At 40.3% G+C, this 19,804-nt stretch overlaps 2 protein-coding genes and 1 long non-coding RNA gene across 3 annotated transcripts in view; 2 read left to right on the top strand and 1 right to left on the bottom strand.

Annotated features, from left to right (window-relative positions):
• LOC139954431 (uncharacterized) overlaps positions 1–19,804 on the top strand; it is a 95,789-nt gene that overhangs the window by 52,370 nt on the left and 23,615 nt on the right. The window lies entirely within an intron of this gene.
• LOC139954436 (uncharacterized) lies at positions 515–5,400 on the top strand. Its single transcript, XR_011788115.1, has 2 exons — positions 515–662; positions 2,851–5,400. It is a non-coding gene; the product is annotated as an uncharacterized lncRNA (long non-coding RNA).
• LOC139954432 (actin-related protein 8-like) lies at positions 6,484–18,446 on the bottom strand. The gene is made up of 12 exons (XM_071954231.1): positions 18,327–18,446; positions 16,930–17,100; positions 15,670–15,780; positions 14,395–14,499; positions 13,416–13,589; positions 12,501–12,611; positions 11,780–11,895; positions 10,570–10,723; positions 9,656–9,892; positions 9,013–9,253; positions 7,874–8,040; positions 6,484–7,501 (listed from the first exon to the last, which is right to left on the bottom strand). Exons 1-12 carry the CDS (start codon positions 18,333–18,335, stop codon positions 7,358–7,360), a joined length of 1,740 nt encoding a protein of 579 aa, XP_071810332.1. The 5' UTR covers positions 18,336–18,446; the 3' UTR covers positions 6,484–7,357.

The raw sequence follows: 19,804 nt of genomic DNA, 5'->3' as shown, positions 1-19,804 counted from the left end.
TGATGCGATCTCCCTCGTGGTGAACAAGTCACGCAAACAAGCCAGTGAGAGAGATTTTTCCACTGCTGCCTCCCGCCTATGGAACGGTCTTCCTGTCCCCATTAAAAATGCCGAGACTGTGTTGTCCTTCGAAAAGGGTCTCAAGACGCACCTGTTCTCCAACTCGTAGCTGTTTTCCCCTTTACCTTTGTCGGTCTCCCTGATAAGCGCCTTGCATCCTTTGGTAATTTGGCGCTATATAAATCCAGTTATTATTATTATTATTAATTGTGGGTTGAGAAAGACATTCAGTAGAAAGTCCTCGTTGTATTTTTAATTGGAACTGGAGGGTAAAACTAGAATTACTGAATCAGAGCTACATGTATAAGAAATGCTTTTCAGAGATGGGTGCAAACTAGCTTGCATGACTTTTGCCATACAAACATGAACTTCTCAAAAATAACTGCTGTTTCTATTTTCTTTTCTTTCTCTTTTTATCAACAGCTTCCGAACTATGGTATATTTAAGTCACAATTTAAATTCTTGTTTCTCATCAGTTAGTTCAAATTTGAGTTAAGTTAGGGAAGTGGTCCCCCACCAGGCCCAAGGAGAAGAATGGGCGGTTTTAGGGGCGGGGCTGGAGCACCAAGTGCCCCGCCCCCAGCTGGAGGTGGATGAGGAAGGTAAGAAGGCTGTCACTTTTATGGATACAAAATTTATAAAGGAATAGTTTATTGTATTACTGTGATGTTACTGTCCAAACATTATTAATAACAACCGCATTTCTTTAGCGCCTAACACCTCCAAAAGAAAGCGCTCAGAGGAAATAAAAGAACAATTATGTATGATGATTTGAATAGATATATGTTTTGAGAAGAGTCTTGAAATTTGCGATCGCAAATTTACTTTGTCAATTGACCTTTATCATGGTGGGGCCATCTTGATTTTTCTCTGATCCAAATCATAATCAAATCAAGCCGTGTTCAGAAGCGGCAATTTTGGCGACAGTTACAGCTACACATATAGATCAGGGCACCTGTCTGTGTTGAAGAAGAGGTAGACGCCCGTGATCTAGCTATAGCTGTAGACGAGGTTGCCGTTTCGGAATTGGCCTCAAGTTGGAAGATAAAAAAAACAGTCTGGTTTCTTTCTTGTGCAAGAGACACTAATTCATTACTGTTACTGGATTCAGGGAACATGATCGAAATGGTGGCAACTTGTGATCATGGTCAATTTGTGTATGATTTAGATTCAACTGTTTTAATTCAGAGAACATGATCGAAATGGTGCCAACTTGTAATAATGGTCAACTTGTGTATGATTCAGATTCAACTGTTGTAACTGTTATTTGTGTAGCAGCTTATCTGAAAAGTTGTGAATGAGTTGTCATTATTATCAGTGCGATTGTTAAGAGAATATTTAATGGGTGTGTATGGCTATTTTGTTACGCTTTATGTGTGGCAATATTTGTATCACATGACATATGTACTTGCACTTAATACTTCATATTGTTTTACCTCGTACCCAGCAAGAAATGGACTGTTGTCGAACTCTGCTTTTTCAATGTTCTTTTTCCATGTTTTAAAGACAGTGGACACTATTGGTAACTGACAAAGTCTACATGTAGCCTTCACAGTTGGGTTATCTCAACATGCATAAAATAACTAACCTGTGAAAGTTTGAGCTCAATCGGTCATCGAAAGTTGCAAGATAATAATGAAAGAAAAAAAACACCCTTGTCACACAAAGTTGTGTGCGTTTAGATGGTTGATTTGGAGACCTCAAGTTCTAAATCTGAGGTCTCGAAATCAAATTTTTGGAAAATTACTTCTTTCTCAAAAACTATGGCACTTCAGAGAGAGAGCCGTTTCTCACAATGTTTTATACTATCCCCATTACTTGTCACCAAGAAAAGTTTTATTCTAATAAATATTTTGAGTAATTACCAATAGTGTCCACTGCCTTTAATGTCTGCAAATGATTCCATGGATTCACAAATTTTGAGTGATAAATAGAATTGTGAATAGCACTGTGTGAATTAGTTATGTATTGCAGAGTTGCAAACCCTCCTGGATTCTGCAGAATGTTCCCTGGGAATAAACCAATCTTTCCAGGCTCTGATGAACAAATTTGAACATCTCCCTGATAGTGGAAACTTTTTCCCCTGTTATGTTGAGTGTAATTCTAAATATTTGTCGGATTGTTGTACAAACTTTCCCGAATTGTTAAGATGAAAATGATGGCAGGTCTGTTGTTGTGATTTTTACAATATCAAATTTATTGATTATTTTTATGTTATTGTGTGCATTTTGTATATAATATTTAATAATATCAAAGTCTTATATAGCGCACGTATCTACCATCAAGGTACTCAAGGCGCTGAGTATATACAAACTTTCAGAAAGATGGGTTATTGAAGTGATGAATTCTGAGACCGTATTATGTAGCACCTTATATGTACATTTTTTGTATGTACATTTTTTATATGGGTTCATTAAGATCAACTACATGTTTTTCTGCTAATTTTCTGCTATTTTGATGTGTTTTTTTCTACTTAGATATATAAATAGAACCCCTATGATTTTAAGTTTTTTTATGTATTTTGTTTAATTTAATGTTTAGGCCTATGTTCGATTGAAATTCATATGTGAGCTGCCAAAATCAGTTTGAATAACTCATAAGGTTATTAATATAGGCCTACTTAATAATTATTTGATTTTGCCCTTATATAAAGGTGTATTAAGCACAGCATTACACTCAGTACTTTCCCAGAGTCCTGTGAACACAAAAATCAACAGGCATCTATTACATTTATTGTATTGTATAATCTGTTACATGTAAACTAATATACTTCTTCTTCTTATCTTACAGGTAAATGCCTGCTGTAGTCCCTTGTAGCAGGCATGCAGAGCAACATCGTCAAGACAAGAGCTACCAGCGAGATTTAAAATAAACTCCGAGTCTCAACTCTGCTCGATCGTAACATTTTTGAAAACTTTGGACGTCCCCTAAGCAAGAGCTGCTAACTCGCCCTGGTCCATGTTCTGATGAACAACTTAAAAAAAAACTCCCTGAACAGTATTAATTTTGGTTTTTACCCATACACCGATTTGTGTGTTCGCACTGTATACTCAGTACTTTCCTGAGTCCTGTGGACAAATATCACAGGCATGTTACTCGGTTGGGATTCTAACCCATGATCCTTGCAATTCTAGAGCAGTGTCTTACCAACTAGACTACCAAGGTTGCCCGGTAGCTAGAGGCAGTTCGAATCCTATGTTTTGGCAGCGGGTACTGCAACGATATAAGAGATGTTAAATTTGCATTGGGGATAAAGAATACTAATTTTCTTTTTACCCATACACCGATGTGTGTTAGCACTATATCTCAGTACTTTCCCGAGTTCTGTGAACAAATATGATTAGTGTTCAGATCCAAGATCCTGGTTCCAGACCCCTTTTATAAGCAATGTGCCATGGTGGGCGGTGCTGGGCGGGCCATGCCCAGATCTAACAAATTTCACCCAGCACTCTGAGCAAAGTACACTGTGCTGCCCAGCACAGATTTCCCCCCAGATTGCACTTCAGCAATGATGGCCCCATATCTAAACATGGATAAATTTGTTGAACCTCTCGCTCTTGGTGAACTAAATTGAATTTAGAACCTACCACTAAAGCTTGTCTAGCTACAACACTGTCCCTGAATATGGGAGCTTTTCCCCCTATTATAGTGAATGTAGTTCTAAATGTCTTCCTGCTTGTTAAGTAGGATGTGAAACTTTGCATGGTGGAGATAAGATAGAGAAGAGTTTGCGGTTCCTGCTTGTTTTTTAAAGTCTCCCTAATTGCAAGATGCAAACATTGGCAGCTCTGTATTTTGTGACCAAATACATTTTCCATGATTAAAAAGCAACACGTTGCTAAATCCACGTCTCTAGCTATGGGGAAACTGTTCCCAGAAGCTCCATGGTACATATACAGTTCCAGGGCTAACCCAAACATGGAAATGTCACCATTTCAACATACCTTAAATTTAGATACTAGTTCCAGACCCTTTGGCAGCAATGACTTGAACCCCTGATTATTATTGAGGAACGCGTCCTGTTGGTTTTTATTTTGACGATTGTTGCTCTTCCTTCTTGTGGCCGAGAGTGTGTGTAGTATTCCACACTCAATGATGACGCTTGATTGGACAAGCCACTTTGTTGTGGATCCAATCAGGCTGATGGAACGGCTGCAGAAATTACCCCCTAACTCCCCTACATAAATAGGCAGTGTCCGAAACGGCGACTTCGGCTACGGCTGCGGCTAGATCAGTGCGTCTGTCTGTGTTGAAGAATAGGCAGACCCACGCGATCTAGCTGTAGCTGTACCTGTTTCGGACGCAACCATACACTCTAACAAAGGGTAACCGGTTGCTGCGACCTTGCTTGACCTCATTAAGATCAGATCAGAGTTAACTCATAGGCCTTAATGATCAAGCCAAGAGAAGGTCACGGCTACTGGTTACCTTTTAGAGTCTACTGCAACTATCACATGACCTTGGAAGATATTGCAGACATGCAACTTTTCAGCTGATCAGGGTCCAATTTCATGGCTCTGCTGAATTTCGCGCTTACGATCACGATTCCCTGCTTACGTGCAAGCACCAAATTTCTGCGCTAGCCTTGTAAGCGTAGAATGCCTACTAACGTTGAGTACGCACGCGCAGAAGCCAAAATTTGCTGCTAACCCGTGAAATACGCTTGCCGTAAGAACAGAATTCCCTGCTTCCATAAGCGCCGATTCTGTGCTTACGGTAAGCAGAGCCATGAAATTGGGCCCTAGTAAAGTGGTCAAGTGCTCTGTGGTCATGTGATTGAAATGTCGTAGATGGACAAGTGTTTCCGAGAAAATGCCAAATGAAACACTTGCACATCGCAATTAACTTATTAAATATGTATATACTTGAATTTTTCTTAGCGGATTATTTTGTTTAGTTTGTTTATTTACGAAAGTTTGTTTCCGTTCTTGTAAAATCCTTATTAGATGAATTTTAACGGTGTAAAGCTTGGATAGGGATTAAAGAATAATTATGCTAAAAAGATGAAGTTACATACACCAACTGAGCATTGAAACATTGTACAAATAAGACTTGCTATAAACTTAGTTGATATTAACCTTGTATGTATTATTTAATGTAGAGTATGATTTTGCTTCCATTTTTATTCCCTGTAAAGTTTAGGTAAGACAAGTGTAATTTTAAGACCTCTTTTTTGGTGGAAGTCAGACAAAATTCCTACACATGTGTAGGTTAATTTGTTTGCATCAAGTGAACTCTAATTTGGTGTCAACAGAAGTACCACTATCATTCAGAACCATTTAACAATGGCCTTTAGGATGTACATGTACAATAGGTGATTAAATTAAAAATGTACCTATACGTATACTATCTATCTGGTTTTCTTGTGGAAAGATCATATCAGTGTGATGAGGGTAATTATGTCATGTGCGTCTCTTAAAGACAGTGGACACCCTTGGTAATTGTCAAAGACCAGTCTTCTCACTTGCTGTATCTCAACATCTGCATAAAATAAGACACTAGTGAAAATTTGAGCTCGATTGGTCGTCGGAGCTGCGAGATAATAATGAAAGAAAAAAACACCCTTGTCACACGAAGTTGTGTGCTTTCAGATGCTTGATTTAGAGACCTAAAGTTCTAAATCTGACGTCTCGAAATCAAATTCGTGGAAAATTACTTCTTTCTCGAAAAATACTCCACTTCAAGGGAAGTTTTACACCATCGTGTAAGATATGAGTGGCTAGTGCGTAAAGCCCTCGGCTCTCACCAATGTGACCCTGGTTCGATACCCGGCTAAGAGGTGATGCGTGAGAGTTGGCCGCTGGATGTGTGGTTGTTGGAGTGCGTCAGTGTTGTTGTGAGCTGCTGCTGGAATGATTGTAGTGGTGACCAGATTTTGTTGATGAAGAAACTGCTGTCTTATGCAACTGTGTTTTGCGACTTGATTTTGAAGGCTTCCCTAAGTCTGTGTTGGTTTCAGGACTCGTCAGGGGCGCGCAATGAGCTTATGTTTTTCTCTCAGTTGATGTGGTGGTTTTGTTTATGAGTATGTTTGATCAGTGCTCTCTGTCGACAGTGGTACGCTGGCCAAAATGCCCAAAGACCAGTCAGAATTCTGTCCAACTAGTTCAGCTGGCTGCTTTTCCTTTTAATCTTGTTGTTAGCTGATTTTAAACTTATTTTTATACCTTGTTATTAATTCTGATAATGACTTTGTGTTTACCCAGGGATTTTTTTTAAATGTTACTCTGTAAGCGCCATGGAGCATTTAATTGCTTTCGATGGATTTGGCGCAATATAAATTTTTACCATTAAAACTATTAATATTTTTAGCAGGGGACTTAATTTGGAGTGATATGAACAATCCTGGTCGTGTAAACTAAAAAACTCTACATAAAGAAACTGTACAAACACGGAATATATACATTTTTTCATAAGTTTTATTGGAAAAAAAAACTGCTTTGTATAAAATCATCATCTCATAATTCAGGTACTGAAGTGAACTATAACTCCCATTGTGGGACAGCACGAGTGCTACGTGTAGTCCTATGTAACAACTATATGTTCTGTACTCAGTTGGTACACAGTACACAACCTATTTATTTGAATAGTTTTAAATGCTCTGTCAACTCTTACCGTGGACCTCCTATTGCCCCTCTTGTTTATAAATACTTAACTTTTTTGCAACAGCTCCCATTGGTTTTGTACACATTTTTTAACTGTGGACCTTTCCTGAACCGTCGGATCTACTGTCCTCTTTTGGTATAGGTCCCCAGTTTAAATGTGCGATCAGGACATGGACTGTAAAAGCACCATGATAGTATGGTAACTACTGTCCAAGTTTCCAATGTGTTTTTATCGCTGTTCTCTGTCTCGCTGACTTGGCATGTATCTGTGATTGCCTGCAGTTGAGACCAATTTACCCACTGTGACTATTGACCTGGCACCTCATGCTCAATGTCACCTGTGTGGTGGTCACTGTCCTTGGTGGACAAGAGGCATACAATGTGCTGATGGAGGGTAACACTATAGAACTTGGTGTTGCCAGTCTGCAACATCACCAAAAGCTGACATTCAAATTAGCTGTGACGTCACACGCTCAAAAAGCATCCTAACCCGGGTCAAAAAGCGCCCTCACTAGGCAAATGGTTGGTAGATAGCTGTTGTTTGTGCGTAAAAATGTACACGTGAGCTTGGTGTCTGAGTAGCGTTTCGCGTTATGCAAGTGGTTTATAGGAGTCTTTATTCTTCACAAGAGTTTGACTTTCTGTCTGTTTAGTCCAAAAGTTCACCCACAAGTGTCGGAGTCAGGTATTCTCTACCACACAAACGGAGATCTTTCTCGTAGAACCTTCAGTCCATGCTTCCGCCACTCTTTCTGTTTGATCCATAACTCTTGAGCGGTGTCCAGACACGCAAGGACAGTCCCTCCTTTCCAACATGTCATCCGAGGGTCTAGATCCTGTACCAAGGAAGATAATAACAATAATAATGTTCTTATATAAAGCGAACTACACAATAACCGTCTCAATGCACTTTACATTAGTGCCCTGGTCATTGGGCCAACAACATCCCTTTAATCTTTCTCAGCTCCCTGGGGAGTATACAACGTAGGCAACCATAGTGCTTCAAAGGTTTCTTTATACACAATATCAACCTCTACCCTTGCAGCTATTCATTGGGTCAAAAGAGGTAGTACATTATATTAAAGCATCTTGCTCATGCAATGAAGTGGACAAACCAAATACATGCTTTTTACAAAAAAAGTTACAGGTGAATTAATCCAATACGAAGGGTGATTGGGAATTATCTCCATTAGAAAATACAAAATCACCTTAGATTTGCAGATAACTTCAACTTTCTCGACGACCTTTCTGAAGGATGGAGGCATCTTTGATTGTACTCTGTGCTGAAGCATGTCAGAGGCTCCTTGGAAGAGACTAAGCCCTCCTCCTACAACCAGAATACAACTGTACATCTTCTTCTTGGTCTCATCAGATGCTGTGAAATACAACAAACAGTTTTAGCGGGGGGGTTGGTGTAGTGAGGTGTCTTGCCTTGCCTTCCACCCATCTATGGAACCATGGTTAAAATCCCACCGGAAACACTATGGACTGGATTGTCCGTGGTATCTAATCTTGCCTTCCACCTCTGGAACCCAAGTTCAAATCCCACCTGAGGCACTATATGGACAGGGTCTGACTCTGTGGGTTTTCCCTTAAATAACTCTGGGTTTTTCCTCCAACATCTAAGGAGGCTTTGCATGGTGAGGTATCAATGTATACTTGGTTTGCGATAACACCATGTAGATGAAGTTTTTTTGAGAACTTGCCCTGCTATACTGCCGCGGAGTAGATTATTTGTAACTTGGGAGACTTCTCAGTTCTAAAAAGAGGTGTCCGGCTTATTAAGTAATCCTGGGGCGGAAGGTAGGTAATCAGCCAGGGGTCGATTTCACAAACAGTTACATTACAAACAGTACGTTTTTATATCTTTAAGGACTAGTTCTAACTTAGGACTAGTCCTAAGAGATATCAAAACGTACAGCTAGTCCTAAGTTGGGACTAGTAACTCGAGATAAGACTAGTTCTAACTCTTTGTGAAATTCACCCCAGGACAACTACTTTTGCTTAGTGGATTGAGGGGCTTCTCTTTGTTAACTTCCCAAGGCCTGGAATTTCATCTCCGAAAGGGCAAGGCCATTTGATTTTGCAAAGGGCACTTGTACATGTATTGAAAAACCATAAAGTCTATTGGAAAATTTTGAAAGGGCACAAAGGCCAAGACCGAAGAAGGTTGAGGCCTCCATGTAACTCTAGTTTTTGATTAGTCTCAATATTTAGACTAGCTTGTCTAGTCATCGTCAGGAGAATGCGTTTGTGATTATGTTACAATTATCACTATTTTATATACAATGAAAAATCAAACCAACACAAAATCCTTAAAAACAAAATTCTGAATCCTGGAACTTACAGCAACAGTCGATACTATGCAGTATAGCCTGGTCAACACCTAAGGGTTTATCCATGGACTGCGACGTCGATATCCGCCTGGAGATGGTTGGGGGCGGGGCTTCCTCTGCCTGTATTAGATCATTCTGTGATTGGCTGTTTGGTGAGGATGATAATTGGTTGGTTGATGACGTCATGACGCTGTCTGCATTCTGAGTGCTGGACTCCGAGTTGGGGGCATTGGTTGTCTTTGACTTGTTAGACTGTTAAAAAAACAGGCTGGTAAATTATTACATTGTAAATCTTTACCATTGAGAATATGTTGCTGTTAAGTGACGCAGTTGTAAAGTAATAACAATAACTGGTTCTTATATTGCGCATTATACAATAACCGCACCAATGCGCTTTAACATTCCTTTCTCAGCTCCATACCGCTTGAGCGGTGCGCTAATAAGAGGGCTTTTTCCAACACAATATCAACTTCTACCCTCGCATACGCCTTGGTCAAGAGAAGCAGTTAGTAAAGTACCTTTCTCAAGGACACAAGTGTCCTGATCGGGACTCAAACCCACACCCTGAAGACAACCACCAGAACTTGAATTTGACCACTCGGCCATTACACCCGACATATAAGTAAAGAGGAAAAAGTCTCCCTCTTTTTTTACCTGTTGTTGTTCCTTCTGAGTCTGTAGCAGGTACAACTCGTCGTGGATATCTTCCGAATCTCCCTGGTTTCTTTGCTGGGTGTATGTCATCTTCTCACCAATCACCCCAAAGATTAAGGGATAGAACAACCCCATGGGGGCGTGGAATGTCTCATCACCCAGCTTCAACTGATACATCAGGGTTGGCTGGTACGGGTAGCGCACGTGGAAGTCTAGCAGTTGCGACCCATCTAGGTCCTGTTGGAAAGAGATTTTGTTTTAAGACCCTCGTTTCAAAGTCTGGGAAAAGTGCATCATCTGTTCGAACAGAATTTGACTACAAATTTCGACGACAAGTTTCACTTTTATTTTCACTTCCTTTCCCTTAGTCGACTGGTCTAATACTATATATGACAACAGTCTTCTTTTCCTTCTTGTTTGTATGCCAGCTTCAAAATTAACTAGGGCACTGACTGGGGCACATCCATATAAGCAAACATTATGGATGGACTACTGTATGAAGCCTAGTATGTGTGACAGTTTTCTATACCAGACGGTTTGGCCAAGGTTTTTAATTGCATTGTATGTTAACTGCAACAAGACCATACGCTGAATTTTGTAGAATATGCATGTTGGAAGGACATGGATAGTGGAGGCAAAGAAATTATCTACTTTCAAAGTTTATGAAAAGGCTACACATACATCATGCATTGCGAGAAGAACAACGAAGTTGATCCCAGTCGTAACACTTTTGTCTTTAAGTAAGACACTTAGTGATGTGTCATTAAGATTAGATGTAGGGCCTGTGTGTTGTTTAATGCACAAAAATTAACCCAGTGCACTTATTGTAAAGAGAAATAAATAAATGTCAAACATCCTTGAACTTGCCCTATAGAGGCAAGAAGACGGCTAAATGATATAAAAACCAGACTCACCTGGTCAAGATGGCAGAATGTTTCTTTGAGTTCCAGGAGGAGGAGGGCGTCCATGGTTTTAGCCGGTTGGCACTCTTGGTACGGGAAGAAAGCTCTCTCTAGCAACCAGGTGAAGCAACGAGTGACATCACTGCCACCGTAGGTCATACACAATCTGGGATGAGAAGAAAATGTCACAAGGCATTTAAGATTTTTACGAGTCTTTACGCTAGTAAGTCTTTTTAAAGCCACCACAGAAGAGACTTCCCAACTGCACTTCAAGAAGGAGCAAGCTTGAGTTGAATGCAAACATTAGTCAACCTGTGATTAACCAATGACCAGCAACGTACATGCGCAGTAGTGTACTTACGCGACTGACTCGTTTTGGAAGTCAGGTTGACCATCGGTACCCACGTTATTCAACACTCCAACTGCCTTCTGCATTATTTTTCCCTGTAGTTTTCACTTTTTCCCTTCTGTGTTTATGCATGTTGAGAATGAAACAGGCTTTTGGGACCATGGAAGGAACTATTAGTCCCGAGGCTGGATCCAAATGGGCGAACACATTAGTCAACCATTGGTTGATCGAGCAGCCCGAGTACGAGTCAAAATAATCAACCTTTAGTTAACCACAGAGCTTGCTCCGGCACTGCAACAAACATCCTCTAGCTTAAAAATGTGATTTCTGTTTCTATAAGGAACAGACTACCATTACTCAGGTGCCATTTGAACCTACACACCCCATATTCTACAACAGATGAAGACTGATCGAAACTTTGAGTTTGTACACCAGTAATTTTTTTCAGAGCCACAACAAGAGATATTGCTACGAGGAAACAAACCTCTTGAAACTTAAAGCCATTATACACTTTCAGTACAAAAAAAAGTTCACAGATTTACAAATAATTTACAGGGTTTACAGAAGGTAATGGTGAAAGACTTCTCTTGAAATATTATTCCATGAAATGCTTTACTTTTTGAGAAAACATTAAAACAATATCAATTCTTGATAGCGAGAATTACAGATTTATTTTAAACACATGTCATGACACGGCGAAACGTGCGGAAACAAGTAGAGTGGGTTTCCCCCCGTTATTTTCTCCCAACTCCGATGACCGATTAAGCCTAAATTGTCACAGGTTTGTTCTTTTATATATAAGTTGTGATACACAAAGTGTGGGACTTGGACAATACTGTTTACCGAAAGTGTATAATGTCTTTAAGAAGGTACCTTGTATTTCTATGGGACAGACCATCTTCCACACAGCACACACTTGTTTTCTGATCGCCGACATCCACAACACAAGCACTGCTTAGTCCACTGCCGTACGTCGCCAACACAGATTCCTGAGGTTATAAAAACCAAATGTAAAAACAATGAGAAATGTCCCTGCACTGTGAACAACTCCAACCAACATTTAGAAATAAGGCACTATTTCATAAATCAACACACAAACTTGTATGTTAATCAGTTTTATATCTTGGCCCTTGGAAAAAATGTAGGTCAATTTTATCGAGTACGAGGGGCGACTTTCATGCACATGGCATGGGTTTTGAAAGACTTTTTAGGCTATTTTATAACAATTTTTCTCAGGGCTAAAAAATCAGAAATCGGACTTAAAATAGGAAGAATATCATGCCTGCTTATAATGAATTTCTTGACTTTGCAGACATTCTTGTTTTGTTCTGCAAAAGAGGACGCCATCAGAATTAGATTGTACACAGTTATCCGTAAGGGGGACAGAATCCCCTGCCACACCGGGTCAATTTATATTATATTTGAAGTCTCCGTAGCTTGATGCAGGCGACGAGGATGACCAATGCCAGCACAAGAACAAGACAACCCATTTGCTAAATAATGTTTTCTCGTAGACTTGAAAGGTAAAATAGTATTTATCTGAAATGATTTACTTTTCTTCTTGAGAGTTAGAAACATAAATACTACCCCTTACCTGATGGACGATGGCAGCACCAAATCCGAGCCTAAGCAACAACAGATTCATGAGTTCTTTCACGTGTGGCCGATGGTAGATATCAGGAATGACAAGAATGGCACGGTAATGCTGAAAGACGAGAACGAAACACCAACAATCTTAGTCTCACTTGCTTGAAGAAAACTTGCTATAGACCGTATTGAATATGATGTCACCGCTCAATTATCAGACCTACAAGATGGCGTCTGTGTGCGTGCATGTGCCGTAGAAATCAAACCGGGAATGTTGCGTGCTGCGTGCTTCGATGATGTACCCGTTTGGACGCGCATACGGTTTGCCCTACAAGATGGCGACTTTTCATAGCAAAAGGGGGTAATTCAATACGGTCTATTGTCTTTCTAGGGGTGGAATTATAAGCAGGCCAGTGGGCTCTGTGCCCCCTACCCTAGTCTTTGCCTTTGTGTCCCCTTACAAATGTTCAAAAGTAAAAACAAACCAAACAATATTGTACAAAACCCTTCAGCCTGAAAAAAGGCATCTAACTTATAACAGACCTGGAATTACATGGAGGCCACAGCCTCTGTTGCCCATGGTCTTGGCCTTGGTGCCCCTTCAAAACATTCCCATAGACTATAAGATTTTCCAATGGAAGTGCCCTTCTTCAAAATAGAAAAATGACCTTGCCCTCTGAAAGTTGAAATTCCAGGCCTGTTATCTATCTGTTAAGTAGGTGTTATTAATCAACTCTTTTTAAATTTCTATTTTATATTGGGATACATTTAGTGTATTGCTTATCTGCTTATTGCTAGATTTGTGAAAGTTTTTTACGTGCAGATTTTTTGAAGTACTCTAAAGCCTTGCATAAGGCGCTATATACATGTTTTATTATTATTATCACAATAAATTCAAGGCCTGATTATCATCTCCAGTTACTTTGAGATCTTTAATAGGGATGTCTAGTTTCTGTTGTAACACTGCTCCCCAAATGGTCTCCAGATCTTGCAGCACGGCGGTCAGCGAGCCTCCGGCTCCTTCGTGGAGGTTGAAGCGCCCTCTCCTGATTGGCCAGTGGATGTTGTAGCCATCAGCTGGTTCAAGATACAGGGCCTGCAAGAAAACCATAAACACTCAAGTAAATTCTTTGTTCAACCCCCCAAAATCATTAAAAATTTAACCAGTCAGTTTCCCTTGTGGATTATATTGATCTCTAAAACAAAAAGTTGAATCCCCTTTAAAAAAAAAGGTGATCCCCTGGCTTCCGCTTCCCAGGTTGTATTTGGGTGTGATCCCTGGTAAATAACAGTTGTATGGCTTCTGACTTGCACCCAAGACAATGCAAGACATGCCAGTATAAAGATAATAACAAAATAGGAAGACTGCCAATATAGGGCTAGCTCAGTCGTTAGAGCGCTGGCACATTAATCCGGAGGTCGTTGGTTCGAGTCCCACTCTAGTCAATTCTTTGTTCAACCCCCAAAAATCAAAGTCATTAACAGTACAAACAAGGGAAGGTATACATTTGGTAATTACTTTTAAAATTAATAGCAATAAAAAACTCTCTTAGTGAGAAGCACCGCAGCCGTTGACAGTTTAAAGCATTTTGAGAATCATTTAGTTTCAAAGTAATGTGGTTATGAAAAAAATATTGAATCTGAGAATCATTACTGCAGTAATGTTTCCCATATTGTGTATTTCTATTGGGGATTATTTTCCTTTTATTGACATAACCGCTCCGAATTGTCGACAATATCGCAGGAACCCAATATACAATTTTCACACGTTAGTTTTATTGTATACATCTACACTAATAATAGGGTTACATTAACCAACAGGTTCCAAAAAACAAAGATTTACTTTGCCTGTATCTGTAGGCGTACATTTTGTATAATTAACACAGCAAGATAAATCTAACCTCGTCTCCAACAATGTATTCAGGTAGACTTGTTGTGTCAGTCCATCTCATACCAGAGTTTTCATCTAAAGGCTGCGAATTGACAGAGCGGTTGTATGTCAGAACCTGTGTGGAAAATGTGATAAAATATCAATAATAATACCATTAATAAATTAAAAGTAATAAATGGCAGGTTAAACTTGGAGCACTTGGCACCATTCCAAAAGCACTGGGGAAACACATGGATGAAATAGGGGCAAATGTGGGGGTAGATCTGTTACTGAAGGTAGAATTTTTGGGAACAGCAAGGACCTGCGCTAGACCCTCCAGATCTAAGGCTACGATAAGTAGCCTACTCTGACAACAGCTGATACTTCACGGAGGCAACGGAGGCGATTGCCTCCGTTGCCCCTTGCCATTGCCTTGGTGCCCTTGAAATGCTCTAGTAGAAATTTACAATTTCCTCATAGGGTGCCCTTTGCCAAAGAGAAAATGCCTTGGGGCCCTTGCCTTTTCAAAAATGAAGCATACAGGCCTATAAGTTTTATGGTAATTGCTTTTTTGATTATTTTCTTAAAATGTTATACATTATCAACAGCTGCAGTGCTCCTTACAAAGTCACTTTTTTATGGTCATTAAATTTTGGAGTAATTACCCGAAGTAAACCCTCTGATCTTTTTAACTATAATCCCTACTGAAACAAATCCACCACCTTGGTGCATAAACAAAGCGCTCCATGGGCCAAGTTTCATATCAGGCCCGTATGCTTAGTTTTTGAATGGGCAAGGGCAAGGTATTTTCTTTTTTGCAAAGGGCAGCCTATGAGGAAATTGAAAGTTTCTATTGGAGCATTTCAGGGCATCAAGGCAATGACGAAGGGGTATAGAGGCAATCAAGTGCCTTTCTTGCCTCCCTGAAATATCTGATGCCTCCCTGAAGTATCAAGCCTTTCATATGATTTACAAATGGCACCAAGGCAATGACCAAGGGGCATGGAGGCAATCGCCTTTGTTGCCTCCCTGAAATATCTGGGCCCAATTTCATAGAGCTGCTGAGCACAAAAAATTGCTAAGCATGAAATTTCTTCCTTGATAAAAACAGGGTTACCAACCAAATTTTTTATGTGATTTTCAGGATAAGCAAACAACAGCTGAATAAGCAATATGCAACAAATGGAAATTGTGTTAGTAATCCTATTTTTATCAAGGAAAAAATTGCATACTAAGCAAATTTGTGTGCTTACGGCTTTATGAAGTCGGGCCCAGGCCTGTCATATGATTTACAAATGAAAGATACCTCTGAGGAAGGTACACTTTGTCTTCGTTGACCTTGGGATGTCTTACGAGACCAGATGGCTTGCTCCACCATCTTCAGAGTCTGCTCCTGCTGTGTTTCACTGTTAGGATGCTGCATGGAATATATATAAAAGAATGAAGTCGCATGAACCAGGCCTGTATGCTTCGTTATGGGTGTGGGGTCTGGAGCCCCAAAAGGTGCGGACAGATGTTTATTGTAATGCTCTGAGATTAAGGTCATGAGCGCTGATGTCAACGTAAATAGAAATATGTCTTAGAAAGAAGCTGATAGTGTAAGGCTAAGTCAGAGTTGGCGGCTAGGCAAGCCTGGAATAGACCCTTCCCATGAAATATGTAAATTGCACATAGCGCGTGCGCACTAACGTTTTGGTTGGCAAAATGAGGGAACATCACGCTGTTTTGTACACGGCTAATGGGCGCGTGACTCGGACGAGATTGCGCGTCTGCTTGTGCACAACTCTATGGCGTTTGCCAACCAACAGGGTCTGTACGCATGCGTGAATGTAATTAGCATATTTCATGGGAAGGGTCCATTAAATACACAGAGACCACGAAGGCCATGGCCTGAGGCTGTTGCCCCTGGTCTTGGCCTTGGTGTCCTTTCAAACGTTGCCCATTCACTTTAAAGGAACACGTTGCCTTGGATCAGACGAGTTGGTCAAAACAAAAGCGTTTGTAACCGTTTTTTATAAAATGCATATGGTTGGAAAGATGTTTTAAAAGTAGAATACAATGATCCACACAAGTTTGCCTCGAAATTGCGTGGTTTTCCTTCTACTGTGCAAACTAACATGGTCGGCCATTTATGGGAGTCAAAATTTTGACCCCCATAAATGGCCGACGTGTTAGTCGACGAGGTAAAAGGAAAACCACGCAATTTCGAGGCATGTTTGTGTGGATCATTGTATTCTACTTTTACAACATCTTTCTACCCATATGCATTTTATAAAAAACGGTTACAAACGCTTTTCAAAGACCAACTCGACCGATCCAAGGCAACGTGTTCCTTTAAGATTTGTTAATCTAAAATGCAAAGGCCTTCCCCTCTCCAAGATGAAATTCCAGGCCAGGGGGTAAGTCACTCTGTCATTGTGCATCGGAGAACGCCCATGGCAACACCCTTAGCAACAGTCAACACGGTAGTCATAGTGACAATTTTGATAGGGCCTAACATAGTGACTCCTTGCTTTGATTTGTTTCATCCTAAAAAGATAAGTCTGAAAATGCTCCTACAACTTACAAATATCCCATCTCTTATGAGAATGGAATCTTCATAAAGTGGTTGAGATGGATCCTTCTTCCGTCGAGCGATAAGATGAGGGATTGTGACAGGGGTAGCATCCGCAGCTCGGCCGATCCGCAACCAGTAAGACCCTGGGTGGATAACCACAACGGTGGCCCACTGGATAGGCTGAACAAAATCAAACCATGTAATGTTAAATGTTACTGTGTACAATAAATATACATTTTATCAAGTACACAAGGGAAACTGGCTTGGTGCATTTTAAATAATTTGGGGTTGAACTAGACCCAGTAACTGGAGCGCTGTACTCCTTTTTTCCCCAAAAAAATTATCGGGCTGGAGCAGGAATTGAACTACTGACCTCCGCGTTAACGTGCCGGTGCTTTACCAATTTTTTCTTTTTCTTTTTTGACATTTGCATTTTTGTTTTACAAAAACTTACAAAATACTAGGCCTAGTATAGATAGTACAAAAATGCAAGTTATGTATACAAAATTCAAATGTCAATATAAACCACAAGGGAAACTGACTGAGTAAATTTTGAAATGATTTTTGGGGTTGAACAAAGAATGTGTGATCCCTGGCTACACGGCAGTTAACGGTTGTATGGCTTCTGACTGGCACCCCGGAACAACGATATTGACAGAATAGGGACACCGCCAATAAAGGGCTAGATAGCTCAGTTGGTAGAGCGCCGGCACGTTAATCCGGAGGTCGTTGGTTCCATCCCACTCTACTCTAGTCAATTCTTTGTTCAACCCCAAAAATCAAAATTCAAATAATGTACAGAGCCCCAGTTACTGGATCTAGTCATCTCCCTATTTCTGACATCAGTTCATTACTAATACTAGTACAAACCCCAGATGTAAAAAATGTTTTAAACCGGTGTACAGCGCCTCAGATATGTCTGATAGTGATAGTGGGTGCGTTCGTTTAGCTTCCCCGGGTCGACCCCGGTGTGTGGCGTTTTTTTTCCCAGGACGAACGTTGGTAATTATCTGCACACGTTTTTCCTGGGAAAAAAACACGCCACACACCGGGGTCGACCCAGGGAAGCTAAACGAACGCACCCCTTATAAATGATGACAGTTGTCAGTTGATGAACATGATGAATGAATGATTTGGACTGAGTGAGAGTGAGATCAAGCTACCGGTAGTATCCTCCACCCCAAACAAAACACACTCTATACCCTTTTCCATTCATGTCAAACACAAAGTTGTTGATCCTTGTGATTTCACTTCATGCTTTTCTACATATTAGTTGTCATCTTCTTTCTTTTTTTGCATTGAATTTTGAATTGAATGAACTGTGTGCATTAAAAAAAACATTGCAATTTTGATGTTTCTTATTCGATCGAGAATTCAAAACAAGACAGAAAGAAAGCCAAACTTACCTCGACCATGGTCACGAATGAATGGCTCAATATTTCACTAAAATTATGAAATTATTGGAGAATTAAACGACAAAAACACTGCCAACTTAGATTTTTGTGCACCACATGTATACATAGCGCATGTGTCTGACTCCCAGGCTCATCCAGCACTACAGCAGTTTACTTTATCACTCAATTTTAGTCTGGTAAATAAAGTCATGCATATTCAACATTATGGGTGGAGCAATGTGCACTTTGACATTAGCCTTGTTTCAAGCATGATTGACAAACTGATAGCCATACCTGTGTAGAAACCTACATAAAATAACCTCATACGGAGACTAGGTCTTTCGCGGAAGTAAATGTTCAGCAGAGAGGAGAAAATTTGGTGGTACCACCAGTTTGTCAGCAGTTTGACTCCGGAGTTGTTGTTGTTGTGGTGAGTTGTGACTTAATTTACTTCCCCAACATGCCCAATTAAGTAGTAAATGACTAGTTGTTTCTTAAAATGAATTGTAGCATAAATTGAGTTTTATCTTGATGTGCCATCGTTTCTTTTTACAGTTTTTATCAGCTCCATAATTCCGAGTCGGCAGAATCGGAGGGGAGGACACCCCAGTTTTTTTACGACTCACCGGCCTCCTGTGCCCCTTCAGCCGAAATGGCGAACACTCAACAGCGAAAGAATACAGCCCAAAATAATCGACCCTCTAAACTACTAAGCCAGTCCGAAAATGACCAGGTGTTTAACCTTATGGGAAGGAGGTGTGTGGTAAGTGAACTTTTGTGGTATCTTTTTGACGTGAATTGTTTAACTTTTGTCTTTGATTTGAGTGACTGAGGTGATCTGGTCACTGACACGCTGATTGATGTGTCCTGTCTTAAGTAAGTCGAAGAACGCATCTTCACCCATCAACTCCACCCATCATGAGAAGAGGTGGGATGGGGTTGGGTGCTATTACTCCTAGAACTATTTCGGTTTCGTCCGGCTATCGTCTCCCGTAACGGGAGACGATAGCCGGACGAAACCGAAATAGCTCTAGGAGTAGGGTGCTATAGGCCATTAACTATTTTGGATAACTTTCCGTACGGCGCCACCACTTTTTCACTCATTTTTACAAAAAGGATAGGCCTATCTCATTGAGGTAAATAAGATACTATCTATATTATTTCATATCGAATGAAAAAGTGGTGGCGCCATACGGAAACTTTTCCACTATTTTTTGCAGAGATAATATATCAATAGTACTAGTAGGGCCTAATTTGTAATAATAATAATGAAACTTGTCTGTTGACAGGCTGTGGCGACGACTGTAGTACAGCTATTCCTTGCTCAGCCCCCAAACACCTGGACCAAGAAGCACTGTGGGGTAGCATGCTTCATAAAAGACATCAACAAACGCTCGTACTACATCAGGATCTTTGATATGACGGTGAGAGGCCATAATAAGAGTCGTTAATTGAGAGAGTTGTGACAACTTGTGATAACAAAATACAGG

The sequence above is a fragment of the Asterias amurensis genome, chromosome 2, assembly GCF_032118995.1.
Source record: "Asterias amurensis chromosome 2, ASM3211899v1".
NCBI lineage: Eukaryota > Metazoa > Echinodermata > Asteroidea > Forcipulatida > Asteriidae > Asterias > Asterias amurensis.
This window is presented reverse-complemented; position numbering and strand designations above follow the sequence as displayed.